The sequence below is a fragment of the Parambassis ranga genome, chromosome 7 (genome assembly GCF_900634625.1).
Source record: "Parambassis ranga chromosome 7, fParRan2.1, whole genome shotgun sequence".
In the NCBI taxonomy this organism is placed as follows: Eukaryota; Metazoa; Chordata; class Actinopteri; family Ambassidae; genus Parambassis; species Parambassis ranga.
In genome coordinates this window covers 22,807,712-22,831,633 of record NC_041028.1, presented here as the reverse complement: position 1 = coordinate 22,831,633, position 23,922 = coordinate 22,807,712, and the positions used below count along the sequence as shown (strand labels likewise).

At 42.1% G+C, this 23,922-nt stretch overlaps 2 protein-coding genes across 3 annotated transcripts; both read right to left on the bottom strand.

The window, feature by feature from the left end:
- Positions 1 to 3,349: 3,349 nt before the first annotated feature.
- LOC114439113 (cilia- and flagella-associated protein 251-like) lies at positions 3,350 to 8,676 on the bottom strand. 2 transcript variants are annotated; one of them, XM_028410880.1, is made up of 5 exons: positions 7,964 to 8,676; positions 6,442 to 6,929; positions 5,975 to 6,137; positions 4,760 to 5,603; positions 3,350 to 4,673 (listed from the first exon to the last, which is right to left on the bottom strand). In XM_028410880.1, coding segments are annotated over exons 1-5 (1,776 nt in total). In that variant the 5' UTR covers positions 8,243 to 8,676; the 3' UTR covers positions 3,350 to 4,671. The 2 variants fall into 2 exon arrangements, with proteins under 2 accessions (XP_028266681.1, XP_028266682.1); XM_028410881.1 differs by having other exon boundaries at positions 6,071 to 6,137.
- Positions 8,677 to 9,618: 942 nt separating this feature from the next.
- Positions 9,619 to 21,392, bottom strand: LOC114438297 (immunoglobulin-like and fibronectin type III domain-containing protein 1). The gene is given in 24 exon segments (XM_028409520.1): positions 9,619 to 9,623; positions 9,697 to 10,023; positions 10,102 to 10,398; positions 10,484 to 10,676; positions 10,767 to 10,852; positions 11,106 to 11,414; positions 11,500 to 11,628; positions 11,705 to 11,884; positions 13,711 to 14,007; positions 14,485 to 14,778; positions 14,859 to 15,000; positions 15,738 to 15,862; positions 16,206 to 16,322; positions 16,394 to 16,597; positions 16,911 to 17,030; positions 17,486 to 17,950; positions 18,047 to 18,327; positions 18,495 to 18,935; positions 19,016 to 19,058; positions 19,166 to 19,265; positions 19,360 to 19,499; positions 19,582 to 19,704; positions 20,359 to 20,418; positions 21,347 to 21,392. Coding segments are annotated over 24 exon segments (4,524 nt in total).
- Between the last annotated feature and the right edge of the window lie 2,530 nt (positions 21,393 to 23,922).

Genomic DNA, 23,922 nt, shown 5'->3' with positions numbered 1-23,922 from the left:
TAATAGATAATCTAGGCTAAAACATAAGTGAATTATACCCGGTTGCAGGAAATAAGTGAGGAGGTACAGGGTGCTTCATGTGCAGGTGGAGGGAGAATGGTATCAGCTTGGAAGGTGAACGTGAAAAGAAATCCGAGGCTAAGACGAAGAGGAGAGCGTCTCAGTTTTGCCCAATATGGTATGGAATGCTGAGACACCTCAGCCATGTGATGTGAAGAAGCAAAGTGACTTAGAGGGAGCTGCAAAAGGGTAAAGGGGGGGGTGCATTGGTTGGTCCTGCAGGGCTATCTTTCTATGAGACATTACCCAGCAGTTCTAGTTAAAAGAATCTTTGAACACATGCGTCACGATTGCAGTGCATCTAAGAATGTTGCATCAAATATCAGAGCGCGGCCGCCTTTTGAAGCTTTCTGGTGAGAGAGCGTGAACACGATGCCGCGGTGTTAATGAATATTGGCTTAAAACAGAACTATAATATCATCGTGGAGCATTGTATTAAAATCCTAGAAATACTCATTTCCCTAAATATAATAAATCCATTTTGCTTTATGATAAGAAAAAAAATGTGTCGTGACCAAGCTTAAGCTTAGAGAAGCCTTTTCAGAGGATTTCTGAGTATTAAACAGTAATTTGTAGTGAGCTGTAAGAAAAAAAGAAAAACAAACAGCCGACAGTCCTTAGGCTCCATCTAGTGGTAGGAGCAGATGAGTGTTATGAAAGACATTTTCCACCAAATAAAAAAGAAATGGGGTCACAGAGTGTGTTTCCAGGAGCCAGAAACTGGCTTCCGTAGCTCTAATAAAGCTCAGTAAAGTTCCCCACATACCTCTGCAGAGCTGTCTGAACCCTCAGCATCACAGCACTGGTGTCTTTGTTGAGTCGCAGCACAGGTCAGCTGAGCAGCGTCTTCAATGGGGTTCTGATTTTCATCCCTTTTCCATCTCTCACCTACTGCACATATGAACGATTACAGTATGACTGGTTTTTATATCTGTGGGCACCTGAACAGACAATCACATCCATATTGTAGGGCGTAAAGATGTTTTCCTACCAGTGAGGGTGCTGTTGCAGTAAGGCACACCACAGGAAGCGGCCACTGATAAATATGACAGGTCTGGAGACTCAGCAAGAGGAGCTAATCTGGATTCAATGTTTCCTTCCTGTACATGGATACATGAAAACATAAATTCAAGGTGAAGTTTCATATCAATTATTTCAGAAAGCCTAGTTTGCTAACCTCATCTGTTTTGCTCCACTTCAGGCAGCTCTGCGTTGTTTCCGTGGACTCTGTCAAGCTGATCCTAACTCTGCCGTCATCTGCGAAGCCTTTGGTCAGACATGACCTATCATGCAGTGGTCCTTCATCTGTGTCTCTGTCTTGAAGAGACAGGCTGCTGGTCTTCTTGGCCTCCTTCAGCTCTGTCAGAGTTACACCCTGAAAGATTTTCATATGTATCTGTCAACGATCTATAAATAACTGAAGTAAGTAAACATTTGTTTCTTACCTGTGTTGACCTGCGAGTTTGTCTGGCATGACGAGACTTTGCCTTCCTCTGACTCTCCGCTTCTTCATCCCTGACCGGCGTCAGATATGACCTGGTCCCAAAAAACACACAAATGTGTCACAGTTAGAGAATTAAAGGCCTCGGTCAGACAGAGGCTTCTACTCTGTAAAACCCACTCAAGTATAAAAACACATGCTCAATTGAAATGAATAGGTGAATAAGTCAAACACAATCTAAAAATATTTTATATCACTGAACACTATAAACAGGCTCTGATTGTGTGATATTAATAACCCAATATATGCATGTTTCTAAAAGCAGTTCCCACAGAATGACCTCATGCTGAATCAGCTATACTCATTTGCACTTTTGAGTAATTTTTCCTTTTCCTCACACCTAATCATCAAGATCTGGAAGCATGTGAGAAGATATAAGCACAATATCAGCCAGCCAGTGGCTCCACAGACACAAAGAGCTGAGCAAGCATCAGTAAAGAGGCTCGTGTTTTACTCAGAGAGCTGCTCGCCCCTCCTCTGCTACACTTTTACTGGTATTGATCCGTGGAGTCACCCTGAATCCTGACTGAGAGTCAAGGCTAGAGCAGCACAACACACTGTATTATATACAGTAATATAAAAAAAAACTTGGATTGTGCACAGGCCTGCAGGCTGCCAACACAGATGATACAGGAAAAATAATCATCAACATAAAACTTCTATATATTAACAGGATAGCTGTATAAATATAATCATGTTTCAATGATTAATCCACCTGTTCTTAAAAACAACAGAAGCTACCATCTATGCAAATTGCTCCTTTTAACCCACATTATAAAAGCATTTAGAATTCATCCGCTAAAGTAGATGCTAAGAATAACAGCCTTAAGCCAGCAATTACTAATGTACATTTAAAAATGCCTAATCAAGCATATCAAAGTGAAGCAGTCATTTTGAAGCCCCCCTGTGTAACAACCTGAGGCCTACACTACCTGCACAGAGTAACTCCACATCTACATGACAGACTGAGAGCAGCATCAGGCTGAAGATGAAAAATGACTAAATAAAGAAGCCAGCAGTAGAACAGGCTCTCTGAAACTTACCTGGGAACAAAGGCTTGCATGGTCCCAGTGGAAGGTCAGAGACTATGTGGCACTGCAGCAGTGATGAGAGGGGGAGGCTGGAGAAAATCTCTCTGTAACAAGCTGGGGTGGAGTGAGAGAGAGAGGGAGAGAGGGACTTCCTGTCTGGATGATGCACACATAATCAATTTAGCCCTGCATAGTCTGATGTAAGCAAGTCCAGTTCAACATATGAGCAGATGCATTTGATGTAATCTAATCCTCATATTTTAAAAGACCCCATAGTAACAATACCCCTATAAATATGTATATTTATTGCATTTAATTTAAAGTATTTTCAGCAGCACAATGGCAAACGTGCTGCTAAAACTCACTTATTATATACTGTCTTGCAGCGCTACAACTGCCTCACAAAGTAATTATAATATTAAAATTGTACTCAACTCAACAACGATACAAAATGTGTCAAAAGGATTCTCAATTTAACATCAATTATTCATGATTAGAAATATGAATTGTAGATTTGGCTTTAAATAAACTCTGCAAGCTGCCTCTGCATTGGACTATATTATAGTCATCTGAAATGCAGCGATGACGATAAAATATAGTTTCCTAAAACGGAACTTTTGCAGTTTTGAGCAATAATGTAAAATATGCTGTTGTATGGCAGCATGTCATTGATCATTGTCTCAGTAGCAATATCTGGTTCCACCAAATGTTTCATAGCAGCACATAATCAAATATAAAAAAGTGAAAGAACCAGGGTTTATTTGAAAAAAAAAAAAAACTTGTTATACAGTCACCACTACAGTGGTAAAGACACTCCATTCAGTATCAGCTTGAGTAAAAATGTTGTATCTAAAAGTCTCGCTGCACCACCAAGAACTCTTGACAATCAAAAACATATTTCACAGGCGTGAAATACAAGCTTCACAATATTAACATCATAACAGCCGTCATCATGTTATTTAAGAATTCACATTATTATTTTCACAGCATCTCAGGGAAAATGTTTGCGTGTGTTTCACCCTTTATTTGTTTCCCATTCATTGTTCAGCTGATTTATTAATGACTGTGGAGGGTGGAGCCGCTGCTCGTCATCCGCCCTTCAGCTTCCCGGTAAGAGTCTCCATTCATTTTGGGAATCAGCTTCCAGCAGCACAGGCTCACTCTGACCTGCTGTTTTTAACATGTTAGCTTAATCCCAACTACTAATGTGTATGTAGTGCGAACTATTTTAAAGTCTGAATGTCTAAAATGACAAATGTAATGTAGACGTATGCGTCCCTGAGGTGCTTCACATTACAAACAACAGCCTTTAAGTCAATGCATAGGTGATGTGCTGTTCTCTGTTTTGTTTTGAATCAAAACTAGTAAAATACTGATAATAAAACCAAAACAGTTCTTGGTAGAGAGCTCAAGATTTTAGACCTCACAATACTACATGTGTGTTCCATTGAATTACAATCAGTAAAAAAGTGCAACAGAAGACCCAAACTACTCCAAGCAAACCTCTAGTTTGAAGCACTTTAAAAAGTAGAAAAAAAAATCAACCTGTAATAAAAATCAGGAATTGGTTATCTTCTCTTGTTTGCTAGCTCTATAGTTGGCAGTTATGCCTGTGTAAACGTCTTGGACTCAATAAATTACTGTTATTTGTCCTCGTGATACTTTTCAGGCAGCCACAAAAAGAAACACTTTATTCTCACTAAGACAGGCATTTTTGTTTGTATGGCTTTAAGTGTGTCGATAACACAGTTTGTGAATTGGCTTTCCAGTTTAGTCGAGAACTCGACAAAAAGAAACTTGTGTAGAAAGAAAATTCTCTGTAGAAAGACAGTCATTCTGTGCTGGATTAAGGCTTTTGATGTTATTGGCAGGTGAACCCTGAAGGACTGGTTTCCTTTCGGTATGTTTTGAGGTAACAGGTTTCAGCTCCAGCATAGTGACGTCTGACCAGGTCTGCCTGAACGATGCCTTCCTACAGTTTCTCATGATGCAGACAGTGATGTTAGGCTGAGAAGATCCCGTTCTTCTTGATGGATGTGTCCGGTGTGTAAACAAAAATTATCTTTCTGGTGACATGCACTCTGTGAAACAACAGACCCGGTCATTAGTAGACAGTGTAAAACAAAAGAAACCTTCTATTTATGGACAGACTTTTCTCTTTTCTTACATTTGTCTTCTGGTAAAACATGATCTTCTAATAACTCCTCTTCGGCCTCCTGTGGCTCATCTTCAGTTGCTACATTCTGCACTTCTTCCTCCTCCACATTTGGTTGCTCCTCCTCTTGTTCTGATGCCACCTCCTCTTGGACAGCCTCCTCAGCCTCAGGTACCTCTTCAGGCATCTCCTCTTCTGTCTGAGCTGTGTCTTTCTCCTCTATTTCAGATACAGCGGCAGACTCCTCTTCCTCTGCCTCATCCTCTTCTGCTGCCTCAGCTTCCTCTGTAGGAAGAGTTTCTTCTGTCACAGAGTCCTCCTGCTCAACAGGAGCAACATCTTTTTCCTGCTCATCTGACTCTGCAGGAGGCACTTCTTCAGCTTCTTCTTCTTCTCCTGCAGGTGGTGCCTGTTCTTCTTCTGCTGCTGCTACAGGGAATGCTTCTTCTTCTCCTGCAGGTGGTGCCTGTTCTTCTTCTTCTGCTACAGGAACTGCTGCTTCTTCTTCTTCTTCTTCTCCTGCAGGTGCCTGTTCTTCTTCTGCTGCTGCAGGAAGTGCTTCTTCTTCTTCACCTGCAGGTGGTGCCTTTTCTCCTTCTTCTGGTGTTGGAAGAGTCTCTTCTACAGTTGCTACTTCAGAAGCTTCCTCTTCTTCATTCACTGCAGCCGACTCTTCCTCTGTTGTTGCAACTTCCTCTTCTGCAGCTGCTTCTTCCTCTGTTGCTACAGCTGCCTTTACCTCTTCTTCTGCGAAAACTTCCTTCTCCTCCTCCTCCTCTTCTTCGTCAGCAGCAGGAGCTGTTTCTTCTTTTGCCTGTTCCACAGGCTCAGCAGGAGGTTGAGTTTCACCCACCAGCTAAGAGAAGGAAACCAACATAAGACCATGATAAACTGGAGGCAGCTATGTGGATGTCTCGGTAAGTTTGATGAGATTAAAATGACATGCAAAACAAGAATCTATATTATACTGTATGAGAGGAGAATCCATGCCAGGCAATGAACTCTTTCAAATTAATCTCCTGATGGTTCCCTGTGGGCACACTGTGAACAGAAATAGTAAAGGGACCAAGTGTGCTGGCAGAAAGTGTGCTAAGGTAGGACAGTCATGAGACAAACCAGAACACCGTAGGCAGGCTGAAAATGAACATTATATTAATAAATATATTAAATGCTTGATAGTTTAGTAGGATTATCAGGCTAAATTCGATTGGCTGGTGCATCGGTTACCTGGGTAACCTGCTTCTGTATGTTCTCCAGCTGAGCCCTGAGTTCAGAATGCAGACTATGGGATGCTGAGTTCTGATCCTGCAGACTCTGACGTACCGTATTAAGCTGCTCCTCTACACTGGCCTGCTGGAGCCGCTGGGACTGTTCATTCTCCAACAACTCTCTGAAAGACAAAAACAATTCCTGTAAAAGCTGCAAGTGAAGAGTGCAGAAAATGTGTCCAGTAATAAAAATAATAGTGCATGGCTCTGTGATGCCTGCAACTCCAGGCTTCATTATGTTGCAGCATGTGAACCACATGTTTATACAAGCTTCAAAGTGTGCCCATTTTACATATGACCAACACTGGCCCGAAGTGCCAGACAGTGAGACACAGACAGTGGCAGCCAACAGTGCTTTGACAAAGTCAACATATAGTTATGGGTCAGAGGATTTGAGCTATTTTCTCAACGGTTGCAGCACCCTACCTGACAGCAGCCATTTTTAGTATGCTGGCCTCCAGCTGAGCCTGGTAGTCGCTCAGCTGCTCCTTCAGGGACAGAACCTCGGTGGCCTGTTCATCCAGGGTGGCGCTCAATGTGGCGACCTGCCCAACTCTCTCTTCCAGCTTTGACTCTGCTTCTCCCAGGCTCCCTGTCAGGATCTCAACCTTCTCGGATAATTCCCCACTCAGCGAGGCCAGACCCTCAACTTGAATCTTGACCCCTTCAAACTCCTCACTCTTCCCCTTCAGCATGGCCTGCAGCTGGCTCAGCTGCTCCAGAGACACTGTGGCCTCCTGCATCTCCGCCAGGCGCGCTTTCATCTCAGTGTGTAGCGACAGCACCTGGGCGGGGAGGTCGGACGTCTTGAGCTGTTCAGCTGTAGCCAGGGCCATGCCCACCTGTTTCTGGGCCACAGTGTAGGACTCCTCCAGGGCATTCAGACGGGTTTCCACACTCTCAGAAATGTGCTGCTGCAATGAGATACACAAATTAGGCACTGCAAAACTATGATAGAGACATTTTGTTAATATCCAAGTTCTGAAATGTTTTATGGTCTTTAGTGTAATTCAATCACATGCTGCACATCAGCCCAGAGACTAGTGATGTATGCACGATTCTGGCATCATCGCATCTCCTCTCCATAAATGCCTCCAGGAAGGAAAAATACAAATCTAACCAATGCACTTTTAAACAACTGCACAACAAAACGAAGACAAGATGTTACATGATACAATGCTGAGTCAGTGTGAACTCATGTTCATCGGAAAGGGGAGTCCTGAACAATCTGCTGCTCTCAGAGAAAATATTTGCCCAACAAGACTGAGCGAGCAGAGATGCAAAGTTTCAGACTTTTTGCTTGAGGCAGTAAATCTTGCTTATCTTCCTACAAGTGCCTTCAAGTACAGTAAAACAGCGTGTACAGCTTGAAGCATATTGAGGGCTTCAAGGTGCACATTGTGCCATTCTGTAAACACAAATCAAGGAAGCATCACTTTCTGTTCACCAGTCTTTCAGATGGCCTGCTGGTGTTCAGTATCAAAACCACAGACTAATTTTAGCCTTTGGCACATTACTGTCTTGCTTATTATTCTTCTGGCAGCAGCATCCTCTGCACAGAGCTGCTATTATAATGCAGACACAGACAGAACTTGAAAATATTAAATGTATATTAGTGAGGCAGTGATAACGTCCTGCTCTTGTAGGTCGAGAATAATCCTCATTACAAGCGTCAGCAGCTGTGTGGGTGTTAGAAATAGCAGCGTTTTGTACTCACTCCAGTGAGGCTCTTCTTGGCATTCTGAAATCTGATAAGAGGCCTGCAGCTCTAAACTTTGCTTACTTGCCACTGGCAGCGTGCGCAGTTGGCATGTGGTGACGGCGTTTCAATGCACCTGTCTAAATGATAAGCTCATAAAAATACGACTTATTGTGGTTCCATCACATGATATGAGACGTGCGCTTAGGCTGATTCTCACAGGTAGTTTCACTCATGTCAGGTCCTTACCTTAGTGTTTGACTGTCGCATTTCTTCATGAGATGACTGCAGTTTCACTATCTTCATCTGGAGGCCCATGAGACTGTCTGTTAAAGAGGTTAAAGTTTGGTGCTGCTGGAGACAGAACCATGCGCCCGTGGCACCGCCAATCACCACAATCAGGAGTAAAATCAAGTGCAGAGTGTAGTTATTCCCTCCAGAACGAACTTCTGTCTCCATAACTTCATTTTTGAAAAAGTTATCTTCATGTTTGTGGTTGCTTTTCCCTTTCCGATGCTTGGCTGTCATTTTGTTTCAACAAAGGACACAATGTTCCAGCCAGGCAAAGAGAGAGAGAGAGGGAGAGAGTGAGTGAGAGAGAGGTGATATTCAAGGAGCCGCCGATGGGTCAGGAAGCCAGGACCGTGGTGGTGTAAGCGCGCTGATTGACTTCAGACTGCTCCTTTAAGTGGCGCTGCGTAAATCGGCCTGGTTTCAATCACTGTGCGGTAAAAGCACAGAGGAGCTGCAGCAGTGAAGTTCTTGATAGAAGAAGAGGTAGAGCTGTGGATGAGAAGGGGAGGCGTTGACCGAAGGTGGCGTGTTGGTCCATTCAGGAACAGCAGAGGAGGAGCAGGGGGCGGGGGGCCGGGCTGGCACCTGGGAGTGGCTGAGCACTGAGCAGCCCCGCCGCCGCCACCATGTGCGCTCGCTGCTCTCCTCTCGTGGAAACAGCGCACGCCCGGTGCTAGAAAGCTGTGCGCTATTTTTTACTGCTGCAGCTGAGGCCTGAGCTGCATGTGGCCCGCAGCACGTTACACATTTCCACTGTGGGTTACTGCAGTTAATGATGACGAGACTTAAAGGCTGCAGGAATACACAGCTCTTGTAAAACATGGCGTCCACGTCTTCTCAGACTTTATTATTAGTCTTCATTAAAAGGTTCAGTTTCCTGTGAACAAATATACTGGTCTTTATGATGTTTTTTTGATAGTGCTGTTGTCATTTACATCGTATTATGTTATGTATTAAATGTTTTTTTGTTTTATTTGGCATGTAGCCCCACCCTGACTGCTAGTTTGTTTTATTTTGAGTAGGTGAGAAAAAAAATTTATACAACATACAATTTGTTTTTTATCTTATTTTATTTATGTATTTATTATTATTACTATATCTCTTTTCATTGTAGTAAGGTTTCTAAACATCTATGATTCATAATAGTATTAATAATGAATTGTATTTATAATGCACTTTACATTTGAACACAAATCTCAAAGTGCAACATAAGAGGGTTTTAAAACAGTATAGACAACAGTAGTCACAAGGGAAACAATAAATAGTGGGTTCAAACAAATCTAGCTAGAATAAGCTTTAGCTTAGAATAAGCTCTAGCTTTTTAAAAAACATCCACTGTCTGTGGAGCCCTGATGTGGTCTGGCAGGGCCTTCCACAGACGAGGAGTGGCATGCCCTGTAGCCTTCGGTTTTTACGTTGAAAAATATGCTTCTTTCAACAAACATATGATTCCTCCCCTGTGTCAGTTTTCCTAACTGGACATGTAGGCAAATATTTCAAAGCACACAGAAATACAATGTTTTATTTGTTTTATTTCATTTTCAGTTGCAGTCCAACACACAGTGTGCAGAAGGTGAATGATTTCAGACACTGTGGTACCTTCGGATTCTTCACTCTGTGTGGAACAAAAAGAAAAAATGATTAATAATTAATCTGTCTTTTCATCCTGGAATGTAGGTGCAGCTCACCTCTGACACTGAGCATGGTGGAGCACTCTGCCCGCCCTAAGCTGTTCTCTGCACTGATGGTGTACTCTCCCATGTCTTTGGGACCCACCCGAAGGATCAACATGGAGCAAACTCCACAGGTGTCAGAGATGTAGTAGTTGGTGTTGGTGTTCAGGCTGATGTGGTTTCGGTACCATGTGATACGAGGCTTGGGGTTTCCCTTCACTGCACAGCTCATGTAGCATTCGTATCCTTTGGGTGCAGTGTGAAGTTTCAGAGGCACGATGAAGGTGGGGGGGCAGCGCAGATCACAGTCTTTTCTGGTTGGGACGCTCACTACAAACTTTTCTGCAAGACGGGAGATTCATCATGATTAAATGTTCCTCAAAAAGACAACACGTTTGTTTCAAACCTGCACAAATGCACCTTTCTTCTTCTCCTTCCCCCAGGTCGGTGACTCTGAGGGTGCAGATATGCCCATGTCATTTTTAGCATAGACCCGGAAATGGTACTCCCTCCCAGGCATGATATTGCACACTGTGAATTTGTTATTGAAGAGTCTATCAGCCACTATGGTCCATGAGTGCTTGGTAGAGTCCAGTTTGGACACTGTGTAATGGAGACGGTCATCACGTTTTTCATCCGAAGAGGGTTCCCAGATCACGGTTACAGTTCCAGGCACATTTTCCTCCAGCTCTACAGCACCAGGAGGCTTTGGGTCATCTGCAAACACAGCCGGTTTTACCTGCACCAGATCCCTTTAACATATTATTTAATCTACAAAAGAAAACACAGATCTTAGCTTTACCTGTGACCCTGACTTCTGTACTGAATGTCTCCTGTCCTACAAGGTTTTTCACCAGAATGGAGTAAATGCCTGAATCTGAGCGCTCAGAGGAGGGAATCAGCAGCTGGGATGAACCATCAGAGTTACTGACTGTAACCCTCTTTGTTACCGGTGCGTTGTCCTTCAGCCACATGATGTCTGGATGTGGAGAGGCCTGTTAGGAAACACAGTTATCGGCTGTTTAAACTTAACATGTTTAATTTTTGCTACAGGGTTTTATACTGAAGTAATTTAAATATGTCACCTCAAAGTTCACAGTGATCCTGACAGAGTTTCCTGCCCTCACCACCATGAAACTCTTCATCTTGTTGTTGGTAAACTTGGGTCTCACTGAAATAATGAACAGGAGTGCTTCATTCATCCCAATAAATAGATATTAGTTGGCTCTCCTACATATATATGACTGGCAGGGCCATACTATAGCAGGCATCATCTAATTCAATATCTTCTTTTTCTCATTTTTGCGATGGCCCTATTAAGTTTTTATTTTCTTAGTTTTGGCCCTAATGTTTTCTATTCTGAAGATAAATCCTTGAATGTATAGTAGATATTATTCAAAGTGAGGATGCGATTTCTGACGTACCAGGTGAGGGCATTGCAAGCACATAGTGGGCCAGCTCCTCAGGTGCACTCTCTCCGCCATCATTAGCCGCAACCACTCTCACCCAATACATATCCATAGACTTGAGGCCTTTCACACTGAAGATAGTGGTGATGATGGGGACACTGTTACAGCGGGACCATTCCAGACAATCTGCCTGCCGGATCTCAACAAAGTATCCCTTTGCCTCATCCTGTATGCCCGGTTTCTCCTCAGGTTTAGTCCACGTCAGGACCATGTGGGTGTAAGACGTTTCTGTCACCTTCAAGGCTGTAACTTTACCTGGAGGTTCTGCGGTGTTGTAAATAATAGTTATACTTATCAGTGTGCAGTATAAGAGAAGTGTAAGATGCTAGTGAAGCAGTGTAACACTTACTCTTAGGATCCCGTGCGAAAACAAAGTCTGAGGGGCTGCTGAATTCACCAGGTCCTGAGAGGTTTATGGCCGTAACTCTGAATTCATATTCTATACCTGCCACCACATCCCTTACAGCATATTTCTTTTCTAGAAAGAAAAAAAACAACAGCTAAAAACATCACTGTTATGATCAATAATGCAATCAGTGTGAACTCACACTCACCTTTTATGAGCTCATCCATGGCATTGACGACGGTCCACAGATTACTCCCCTTCTTGCGTTTCTCCAGGATGTAGCCCAGGATACGTGACCCTCCCGTGTTACTTGGTGCAGACCAGGAAAGGTTGATGCAGTCATCAAAAGCACTTACCACCTTTGGAGGCAATGGAGGGCCTGGGAAGGCTGCAGAAGGCAAAAACACGGTCACGTTGTTCTTTGAAATGTTGTAGGCAAAGACTTTAAGAAACTTCTCTGTCAAAAAAGTATAAAAAAAATGTAAAAAAAAAAGTACTGGATTTCGTGTTGATGTACTTACAAAAGATAAATCAATGCACACATTAACTTTTGTATTTTCCTGCAAATAATTCATGTTAATTAGACTATGTTAATCAGCAATGTGTGGAAATAATGGGATTTATCAAGACACATTGCCCAATAACTGCTTTTTAAATGCTTTTGGAGCATTTTTCCCCTTATATCATTATAAAATAAAATAATACCATAAAATTTAAATAAGTGATTTTGGTTCTGATCAATCAAACATTTGGTTCTGATCAATCAAACATTCAAAATTATTATAACTGTACAGTGTGCATAAAGGACATAAAAAAGGGCTGGCAGCATTTAAAGTAAAGCACAGCAGGGGGCAGTAATGGCGCGGACAGGCCACACAGGAAAAAGCACATGGCGTGAATAAACATATAAATAATGGATAAATGTTAGATTAGCTGCTTCACTTGGCTCACTGTCAAGACATTTATTTATATATAAACTTCAATTAGATTTTTTTCCCTGGCTTCCACGCCCATATTTGGCAGCAAGGGCCGCACCTGCCACCAGGACGCCAATTAAGTAGAGAACTCCGTGTTCTTCCGTGTTTCCGGCCACATGGAAGAAAACGCGGAGGAACTGTTGATTTGAAGTGAGGAGCAGACGGACAGTTTCCCTGGCAGCGCTAGGTTACAGAGGTAGGTCGGTAAGTGTTAGTGGTAACTTATAGATCTGCAAACTACACAAAGGCTGTGCGTAAAAAGCTCTCCAAAATAAGCCCCATGGTCCAACACTGTGTTTGCATTGATGATGAGAGTCGGTCAATATAAATATGGTGTTTATATTATTGTTTGGTCATGATGGAAACAATATTAGGTTTTTTTGTGTCACTGTCACATCAGTGATAAGCTGATAATGGCTGGTTATATTAGCTACCTCACTGAGAAAGATACTGCTACACATGCTTTCTCATTTGATTCCGTGTGACAGATGACTTTTAACCATGTAGTTGTCTGTCTAATCAGGTAGTTTGATGGAAAGTGTTTAATGAGAACCACTAACTTTTACTATCTAGCTAGAGTTATGGTCATGTGGCTCAGCATTTCATGTGCCAGTCAACATGAATGAATGTCTTTCTGACACTGCAGCTTGTGGAGAGGACCATGACCATGGACGCTCTCAGGTTGTGCATTGTTTCTTTGGAGTCTTATATTACTGCTGACACTGCTGACTACATGAAACTCCTGGAAGGATCACTGACTCATGGAGCAGACCTGCAGACTGTAAGTAACTTTTTGTATTATACTTGTGTTGTGCTGGCCGCTGTGCTTTTTGTGACTTTTTATACTTTTCTTACTGGCTTTGTGTGGCTTTCATCTTTAGGCGTATAATGTATGGTGTGGAGAACAGTGACGTGGTCTTATTTTGTTTAAATGTGTGGCAGAGATTGGTTTTACTCGGGTTTTGTGTGTAGCTATTGAGTAATGGGGGGGGGGGGGAATCACAGTTGTTATATGTTTGTGTGTTTTGGCATGAAATATGATTACGATTTAGTTTTCAGTTCCTGACATCACATTGGCAGTAGATGACAGATTATGCCATGCGTAGATTTTGGCTCGAAGATTTCAGTTGTGTTTCACAAAGTAAAAGCTCAGTATGTGCAGCATGTGTGTGTGTTTCCTGTCCTACAGTTTGGTGACAAACACATCTGACAGCTCATATTGAACAGTTTGGCTTACCAAGTGTGCCAGCTTGGATTTCATCAGTCTCCATCACTTCACTTGTACCCTCTGCAGTCACCGCTCGGATGCGGTAACAATATTCCCGTCCGCGGTCCACGTCTGTGTCGCGGTAGCTGGGCACACCTGGGAGCTTCCCTATTTTCTTCCAGGTGTTCCGTCCCACTTGCTGGCGCTCCATTGTGTAGCTAATCACTGGCGAGCCGCCATCATCCTTTGGAGGCCGCCATATGAATTCAATACATGACACCGAGCTCTCGGTTACCTCTGCAGGGCCCAGGGGGGGAGTCGGTTTGTCTGGAAGTTAAAAAATTTCATACAAAAAAACAATTGAGTGTGAGAATAAATACAGCAAGCCTGAGACAGAAGTTGCCAGAATTTATGGAATTGTTGCAGCACACTGACTGTTGTCGTGCAACCCTTTAAATCTACAAACCAACTGAAGGGCCTGTTTAGAAGCACAGCAGATTGTGGGCTGCATTTTGAAAAAGTTGTACATAAATCTGTCCAAGCACAGATGGATGCTGTGATAGAAACTCCATGCTAGAGAAAAGTGGCTAATTTGTACCAGCATGTGGATGAGCACAGAGGCACTTAAGCAGCAGTTGTTTGCTGTTGTGTAGATCTTACAAGACCAAATTACTTCTGAACACCTTATTGTACAAAGCAGATTTATACAGATAACAGTTTGGTTTCTTTTAAACTGGAATGACATTTTTATTGCTGTGTAATCTGACGAGAGTTTAATTTCCTCATTGTCCTTCAGTCACTCACCGAGCACAATAAGCTGCGAGACCGCCTCGGTGAAGCCGTGTTCGTTCTTGAGTTTGATCTTGATCTCTCCTGTGTCTTTCCTCTGGCATCTGCTCAGGAGCAGGCGGCTGTGACTGGCAGATTTCTCGATCTTTGTATTGGTGTCTTCATGGAGCTCTTCCCCTTCTCTGTACCACTGAATCTTGATGGGCTTGTAGCCAACAAATTGCAGTTTGAAGATGGCATTGTGACCCACTTTAACTGTGACAGGCTCAGAGAAGGCACCGAGGTCTTCAGGATGAAACCTGGGGGGATCTAAAAGAGTCCAGTGAGTCATTTCCTTGCTTATCAGGTTTGCATCGGATTTAGCTTTTATTGGTGAGAATGTGTCAAACCTTTGACGTTGACCATTGCCTCTGTTTTACGACCATCCGCCTCAAAACGGTATTTCCCTGAGTGCTCTTCCTCACACTTTATTATGACTAATTTATGTATTGGGCCATCTTTAGTGATGGAGAAATTCTCATCCTGGGATATCTGATAGGAAAGAGAGGAAACAGATAAAAATGACTGGAGGGACTACTGTAGAATTAGTTCCGCTGAGCCCAGAAACCATGGTGCCCATCTGTGCCAGGAAAATCTTAACGTCTGCCACGTATTTAAAGTAAATTAACGATGAATTCTGTATGGATCCTGTTGTGATAATGCACTTTCTTTGGCTAATGCAACTTATATTAATAAATCCAACTACTGAAGATGCACTGGAAGTCTTCGAATGCATGTTTTCTATTAGGAAAAAATAATCTGTTTTTAGGGAAAAAGTGAGAGTACTTGGGGCTAAAACACTGTCCTGATCTTTAGCTAGGTCCAAAAGGCCCCCCTACTCCATACAGTGCTCTCTGAATGCTTAGAAAGAGCTGTTAAACCCTATAAAGTGCACTCGGTGTATGCCTCAATGCATCATGAAAAGTAGTCACAAGCAATGGTCGCCATATTAGCAGTATGCACTGTCATGCATTGCCTTCAATATTTGTTTAGCTGGTTTGGTCGGAATATCACGTGACATGGCTGTAATGATGCAAGATGTCATGAAAGCTGCCCAGCTAACTAGAACCCTGTCAGTCCAGCTGATTTACAGTAAACATAAAGCTGCACCAGAACAAAGAGGAAACGATATCTGATTTTATTAATGATCCACCTCAAAGCTACGTTAATGCGACTTCTTCACCGACAGCAGAACAGAACCTCTGATTAGTCCGACCTTTACGACTAACCTTTTTGCCGTCTCTGAACCAGACTCCCTCACAGTCTTCACTGCTGAGCTTACATGTCAGCTCAGCGGGTTCATTGATGATGGCGTTGACATCAGACAAACCACAGATGAACTGAACCCCTGGATCTAAGAACAGTCAGCAGTTAGACGCCATTCGTTTTTGCACAAACATTCTTTTTCATGCAACTGCTCCAATTCATTAAAAAAAAAACATTCAGTTATTATTTATACCATGTTCTTTTCTGCAAACAGAACATTGACTCACTCTCTTGCTAAATGCAGATCTGTCAGTTGTGAGCATGTCAAATAGAAAATAAGGTTGACTAAACAATTTAGTTCTGCTGCCCAAGAGGCTGCCCGCTGTGGCAAAATCATACATGGACATGGAAAATAGAAGAAGGGGGTAATGAGTGTTTTCACATAGAAGAGACTGGAGCTGATGCAATTATTTGACTTTTCTATTACTTACCAATCACTGGATCTTCTATGAGTGGGCCTTGTCTTTTACGCCTTGTATGTGTGGAAGAGTTGGTGATCTTGTCAGTTTCGTCACCCTCAGTGTGGCCTTTAGGACTTATGCTTTCACCTTTAAAATCAAAATGTGCGTGACTTAGATTTAGACTGACCACAAACATCAAGTTGTAGAATAAGACTCACTCGTCTGACTCTGCATTAATGCACCGCTCGTGGTGATGATTGCATCTTTTGACATTTGGCTTTGTTTTGATCCATTCATGTGCTTGACCTGGACAATGGAGTCATCATTCACATCACTGTCACATGTCTCATTGATGCTTGGCTCATTTTCATTTGTTACTTCAGTTGCAACTGTGTCTGAGTCACAGAGATCTGCTGAGGAACCTGTAAGTTTACATAGACGTTAGTTCAATGTTGGTTAAATTCTGATTGTTAGATCAGAATGAGAATCATGTCTGTGTCAGGAGTAGGTTAAACTCTTGGACATCATTAAGGGAGAAGTAAAGTGTTCAGAAAGATAATTCACCCACTGATTGGACTGGTGCTGTGGTCCTCTGCAGGGACGTTGTTTTTTTTTTTTTCCATTACACTAATTCAAGTAACCCTGTTAAACTTGTTCCAGGCACATAGCTTTGATAAAGTGTCTCTCATCTTGAGTGGCAGTAGTTGCATCTCCTCTTGTTTGCTTTGGTCTTACCTGATATTGGTTGTTTCCATTGGACCTTCTTTGCTTTCTGTCTCTGTCCAGCAGGCCCGGTGGAGGTTTTATTTCCAACAGATCCAGACTGATCCATATAAGCACGTTGGTCACCAGACTCTGGACAAACAGCACGAGATGATGAAAAGGACAAATGCTCTGTTACAGTAAAGATTTACACCTTAACTTCTCTTTGTGAGAGAACATATACAGCTAACATGCTCATATGTGAGAGCAGAGTCAGTTCTTACTGATTACACCGTGTTCTGGCTCTTCATTGTGCTTTATGCATCTTGGATCAATCACTGGTCCACCAGGGGCATCATTCTCCTCAATATACTCTCCTTCATTTGTACCTGTGTTTGTCAATGATGGTCTAAGGTTACAATTCTCATTGTTGTGTATGTTAATTACTGAAGAACTGAATGTAAAAGACTCATAGTTAACAAACCAGTGTTCTTCTTGTAAAATGATAAAAAGGAAGTGGCAGATATTTTTATTAGAAACAGATTTTGACCATGTCTGACTACTCACTGCAGTGCTGAGAGGGGTGAAGCTGCATTTTTCTACTTTACCTTTTACCTTGTCAAAATCCACTTGACCCCTTTTGTTGTGCATCTTGTTTTTGAGGTCATCTGCACTCAGCGGTGCTCCTGGTTCTGTCACACACCCTGAAACGTCTAATTTGGATACTTTTCCATTTCCATGCGAGTCTATGTTCAGTTTTTTCCCTTTGATCCCCGCTGGCTCAGACAGAGAACTGTCTTTTGCGGCTGCAGGCTTGTCTTTCACTGCTCCGGCCTTTTTGCTCGGTTCAGTGACTTCGGTTATTTTTTTGCCTCCTTCACCGGTGGTTAACGTCACTTCTTTCACTTGTCCTGCTTCATGTTTCGCTTTCACAGCTGCTAAAATCTTCTCCATCTCCTCTCGATTCTTTTGTTGCTGCTCTCTGGCAACTTTTTCTAGGTCAGTCCGAGCTCCACCAGCCACTGTAGTTTTGCGGGTGGTTTTCTTTCCAGCAGATGCAGGCTCACCGTCGGCTTAAATGTGAAAAAGAAACATCAAACATGACATGCATTTTTTGTGGAAACCCTCACTCTTAGGATCACATTGATACATGCTGATAAATTGATTACCTTCCACTACCAGCCAGGCACTGCAGGATGTAATGCCTGCCACAGCTGAATAGATGCCTTTGTCCTGCTGCTGGCAGTCTCTGATCAGCAGCCTGTGAATCAGTTTGTGGTCTGACATGGTTATGCTGTATTTGTCTCCGTCCACCAGGGCGCTGCCTCTGCCCATCCATGTGATTTTAGGTAGTGGGTGTGTCAGGACGCACTCAAAGAGGGCATCCTCTCTTTCTTCGGCTTTGATCTCCTGAATTTTGATGACAAAGTCCACATTGGAAACTGTAAAAAAAAAAATATAAAAATTAAACGTTGTGTTGTTTTGAGCTGAGCTCAATGTGATTTTTTTATTAGAGTTCTAGCAGACAGGAAGACTATATGTTTGGTTGTGGAACTGAACCTACGCATAAACTCTGCAGGGAGGAAGGTGTCTTCTTCAGCATTTGCTTGATTCAGCTTTGAGTTGTGCAGGTTAAAATCTTCAACGTTCCCCTGATACAGCCCCGAGTCCTTCAGCATCAGGTCCTTTATACTGACGTTTGTCTGTCCAGCCCTCTGAAGACTGTGTGACTGTGTCACATCTTCATTATAGGGAATTGCATCATCCTACAGGTACAGTCACAATGACACTTATTTTTATTGATAAGATCATTTTAGTTAGTTTAAGACCATGTCTTACAATGGTGATAAGAATGTAACCAGTGTGAGAGCTGAGGCTTTTCCTACCTTACACTTATATTGCACTCTCTGCTTCTTCTTCTGCTCCAGTGTCTTGATAATCAAGTGTAGGTCTGTAACACCAAACTCAGAACAGATGCGGTCGTAGTCATTCCTGTCAGCGTTCAACATGGCGTCCCAGAAACTTTCATCACTTTCTCCATCTGTTTTCTCTGCCTTACTGAAGATATTAAGCACATCAAATGCCTCTGAATGTTAAAACAAAAATGAGGAGAAATACTGATGGCTTACAATTCTTACCTTTTCTTTAGTAATTTTCTTAAATCTGCTGGATTTGTAGAAACTTAAAAATAGAAAATTTGGTTGAAGGTTTTTTTTTTTTTTTTTATTAATGCCGATTATCATGTTGACAAGGACATTGGACAAGGAACCATTTATTTTATAACTTACCCTCTGCCAGGTTTAACCTCACAGTGCAGACAGCTTTGCCATATTCATTCACAGCCAGACATTTGTACGTGTCTGCCTCTGCAGCAGACACTTTGTGGATCTGAAAACACACACACAAACATGAAAAAACTAAGACTTCCTACAACAAATACATGCCAGTGTTTTCCGTGTGACCGTTATGTGGAATCTTTCACCTCTAATATATACTCCCCGGTGAATTCATCATATTTATTCTGGTACTTTTCCTTATCTGAAATGTTTCCTTTTGTTCTTGTCCACGACACGTCTGGTTTTGGATCCCCTCTCACCACAGCCTTGAAGATGGCAGATTTTCCTACAGGATATGGAAAAATATGAATAGATTAAATACATGCATTTAGCAGTAAAAAGACTTAATTGAATGCCAAATGACTCACCTTCCTGAATGGTTACAGGAGCAGGTTTACACTGGAAATCTGGGGTGCTTTTTCCCTCTGGCAAGTTTGCTGTATACTGTGTGATTATCACTCCGGAGGTCTTAGATTTTCTCCGGATTCCAGCTAAACAAAGTCAGAATCCAAAGAAACACTTGTGTAGTAAATGATAACTGTACAACCCATGAAGAGAACCAACATCAAAAGATTTGTAAAGTAAACAAAGTGCTGCCGCCGACCAGCAGGTGTCAGTAATGTCAAACATATTCCCAGTGGTGTGTGTGTGTGTGTCGAAAGCAATATTACATTTTTGGCAACTATACAAATAGGAAGTAGTGTGCACAAATCTATGTGTAGCTACAGCTTATTGTGTGGCTAACCTCACTTTAATGCCTTTAGCAGTGAGATAAAAAGTGAATGAGCCCAGTGCATTCTGGGGGTTGAAGTTTATATGCCTTTTTTGGGCAAAACAATGCTTTGCTCTAGAACATTTTTTTTCCATAGCTTTGAAAGATGGAGGATCACACACACACACACACACACACACACACGTCAATGAGGAACAGCATTGATCCAGGGATTGACTACTGTTATGACAAGGGCAGAAATAGGAGGGTTGATGCCTTGTCAAAGGAAGTAAATGCATGTTTCGGGTTATCAACATAAAGACGGGCAGGTCACCAGCTGACACAGTATTCAATAACACCACAATGTTTGTTCCATCATTGATCATGATCATCTTAAGACAGTTCACAGCTTATCTACTGAAACAGATCTCACCTGACTTGCTGCCAGACACCTCGTTAAAATGTTGGATGTATCTGTGGACAAGGGAGAAATCTGGGTGGAAAGAAATTACACCCCGTCAGTCAAGAATACACAAAGGCTGCTACAGCTGCACACAGGTTCATCGTTTAGATACATGATGTGTTTGGTGTTGATTGCCTAAGGCCATTTCCTGCAGGCATTTACTGACTTTAAGCCAGAAGGAACTATTACTTCTGTCTAATTTGAGTTGTATGTGAAAGATGGACATGAAGATATCAACAGAGGCTGATGATTGAGATTGAAATAAACAGCAGGTGAATCCTGAGGCTGGAAGTGAAGACACAGTGAGGCTTAACCATGGAAAGATTCATTAAAGATTGTCTTTCTGCAGTTGTTCTATTGTTGTTTTGAAGCTGGAGCATTACTCAGTTTGCTCGTACGTTTCAAAAGTGTTTTTAAGCCGGGGCAGCATCCATCAATGTGTACGGCATGCTGTGCTTTTTTTACCTTTATTGTTTGTTGACTTCCAAAATATGTAATATTTTGGCAGGATTAACAGTAGCTCATTTCCCAGCACTTCAAGTGATGACTTAATTTTTTTTTCTTTTCAAAATTTCATTCGTTTTCTTCTTAAAACATTACAGCACAGCCAGAATATTTCCTTCACTACAGTGAAAGCTTAAAATGGACGTACTGTTTCTTATTTAAGATAACAGTGACTCTAGTTTACATGAGGCCCTTGGCTGCAGGACATTTTTACTAGTCCACCTGTTGGCTGTTGGCTTTTTTTTTTTTTTTTTTTTTTTTTTTTTTTTTTTTTTTTTAGAAACAATAAAGCTAATTTAAATATTAACCATGCTGGAACATATAGCAAAGTTCTGTGTAAATGCCAGCTAGTGTGTTCTCTGGACAAACATAACTGTCAGTTTTCTTTGCACTGTTTGTTTAACTGTCTGTGTCTGTTCGATGTAAGAGGAACAAAGCAGCTGTGATACCGTACTCTGTCTGCTGGCAGGGGAGCCTGTGTTCTTCGATCTTTTCCACATTTTGGCAAGAGTTTAGTGTCAAGGGTGACCTGGAACCAGAGTGTAAATATTAATTATTACAACATCTCATCTACATGCACAAAATCTTTTAGTAGTTTTGCCCTTATCACAACCAGTGGTTCTCTCACAGTGTTTAGAAAAGGAGACACCAACAAACGAACAAACGAGATACATATCCTGAAGGCACCTCATCTCTATGTCCAAAGAATCCTCCTATAACCTGAACTAATACTTGCAAGTTGGTTTCAACCGATGTCCTTAGAAACATGTCCTGTTTCAAAAAATATGCAGCCAATCGACCAGGAGAACGTAACATGAGAGTAGAGATGTGTCCCTGAAAACTAGGCAATAGCATCATGCATGTCCATAGCATAAATGTAACATAATGTGGTATATATTGAGCAATATATCCATATGTCCCATTTGCATAAATGTAACCAATTGGAATATTTGGTGGATGTATTATTGACCAGATGTGGGTTTTTTGTGAGGACATGATAAAAATATCTCCTATGAAATAGTGTCTTTAGATGTTATTGGGGCTTCTATGTGGAACAAGGTCAAACGCTATGTAGTAACAAGACGAGAGCCGAATGCAATACAAAATATAAAGTAAAAGTTCCTGAAGATAGTTTTGTCCTATTGCCCGTCCAATTAAGACACATCTTAATTAATTCCCACAGCTGCAGGTCCCATGCTATAGTTAGCTGTGACCGCTAATAACTTCATGTGGTCACACAAAGCTTGACTAAGGCTGCTCTGATGGTTCCATCTCAGACGTAGGTTCTCTCCGTACATCAATGCAGCCACTGTACACAAATGTAAATACGATGAGAATCTGAATACTGAAACAGCTCTGGGCAGGGAGCCACTGAGAGCAATTTTCATCTTCGTAACGGCTGCATGTTTCATTTATTTGTTCTGATTCACACAATCTTATTTGCACCCAGTGCAACAGCTTCGGATTTATCATGGTCTGAGACGGCGTAATGAAAGGGTAGAAGACCAAACGACAGTCTATCTTACATCGCCATGCAGAACAAACAAATCAGCTCTTTGATCTGGTCTGCTTTCAAATAGAAAGCTCTCAGTCCTCCTAGCTGGTCATTTTCTGTCAACTGATAAACTACACTTCAGTTGGAGATCTTAAGGAAGTGAGAGCTGAACCATCATCAGGATGGGCCTTTTGGTTACACTCAGATTCAAGCAAACAGAGAGAAGAGTGGTTTACCTGTTTACAGCTCTGTGCTCACTCCCACTGAGAGACTGCTTTATAGTTGTGGTATAAACTCGCTGCCTCCTTGGTTTTACTGGATATTAAATCCTTTGGGAAAACACAGGGGATTTGGCTGCCTGCAAGCCTGTGCCTAGACAGCGACTGTCAAAGAGAGGCTCCTTCTGCGAGGCAGACGGATGCTCAGAGCGGGTGGGTTATTATTGAGAAGGAGTGGGATGGGGGGGCACGTGTGTGTGTGTGTGTGTGGAGGAGGGGGGGGGGTCACTGGATGAGGTAAGGCAGGATGAATAGCCTCTAGGAAGAGGGAAGGGCTACCAATGGCAAGTTAGTGGTGAAGTCTATCTCTCATTGCAGTAATTACTGATGACAGTGTACTCATCTTTCACAGAACAGCTGCTGACAGGGAAATGATTGATGGATTCATTTTGGTTGTGTGCTCTCTGATTTGTAAAGATACCGTACATGTTTAAGTGTCAGAGTGAAAGAATGAGGCAGCAGTTTGTTTTAGTAAGGATTTTAATTAAATAGAGAATTAATTAATGACAAAGCAGCTTGCTTATTATTTTAAAAGAAGAAAGAGTTTGAGCTGTCACTGCAGGCTGCCTTTTAAGAAATGCTGCATTAAGCGATGGCTGCCAGGTACAGCAACTTGGCGCAGGCAGGCACTGCTTTTAATTTAGACTGTAAAGATAATGAAAGAATATGACTTGAAGCCATGCGCTTACATTGAGCTTTGAGGTAGCAGGATATGGAAACAATTTGAGTTTGATTCTGGATTGGGCCATGCCCTTGCCTGGATAACATTACATGCTGTGAACAAGGTACTTATCCCCCTTGTCTCTGTAGTGTACTTCTTATGTTACGATACATTGCATAATCAAGGTTATGGCATTCATGGTGGGATAAGCTTGTCTTCTCGTGGCTCTGAGACAGATGCGACTTTGGAAACAAAGATCAAACGAAGAACAAGGCATTAATGCTCTCAAGGTCGAGCAAACGAGTCTGTTACATCATGTAACAGTTCCAACTGTGTCTGCCTTCAAAATGTGCACCACTTATAATGCAGAACACAATACTGACGAAAACAGATGGCACTACACAAGGTGATAAACATCGACGGCTGACTGTAACACACTTTGTTTTTGCAGTTGCTGATCTAATTTCCTTATGGGAGGTAACTATATTTATGCCTGTTATGTTCTCCCCATGGAAACCTGTTTGTTTTTTTGCCACATTAGCAGCCTGGCTTTAGGAATGACAGTGCGCTTAGGTCTGTCAGCCTGTTGATGGTCC

Excerpts from the sequence above, each read along its gene's own strand:
- LOC114439113 (XM_028410880.1), bottom strand. The coding sequence starts at position 8,242 with ATGACAGCCAAGCATCGGAAAGGGAAAAGCAACCACAAACATGAAGAT. Across the intron at positions 6,930-7,963 it reads TGCGACAGTCAAACACTAAG|CAGCACATTTCTGAGAGTGT; the intron begins GTAAGGACCTGA and ends ATCTCATTGCAG. Across the intron at positions 6,138-6,441 it reads CTAAAAATGGCTGCTGTCAG|AGAGTTGTTGGAGAATGAAC; the intron begins GTAGGGTGCTGC and ends TTTGTCTTTCAG.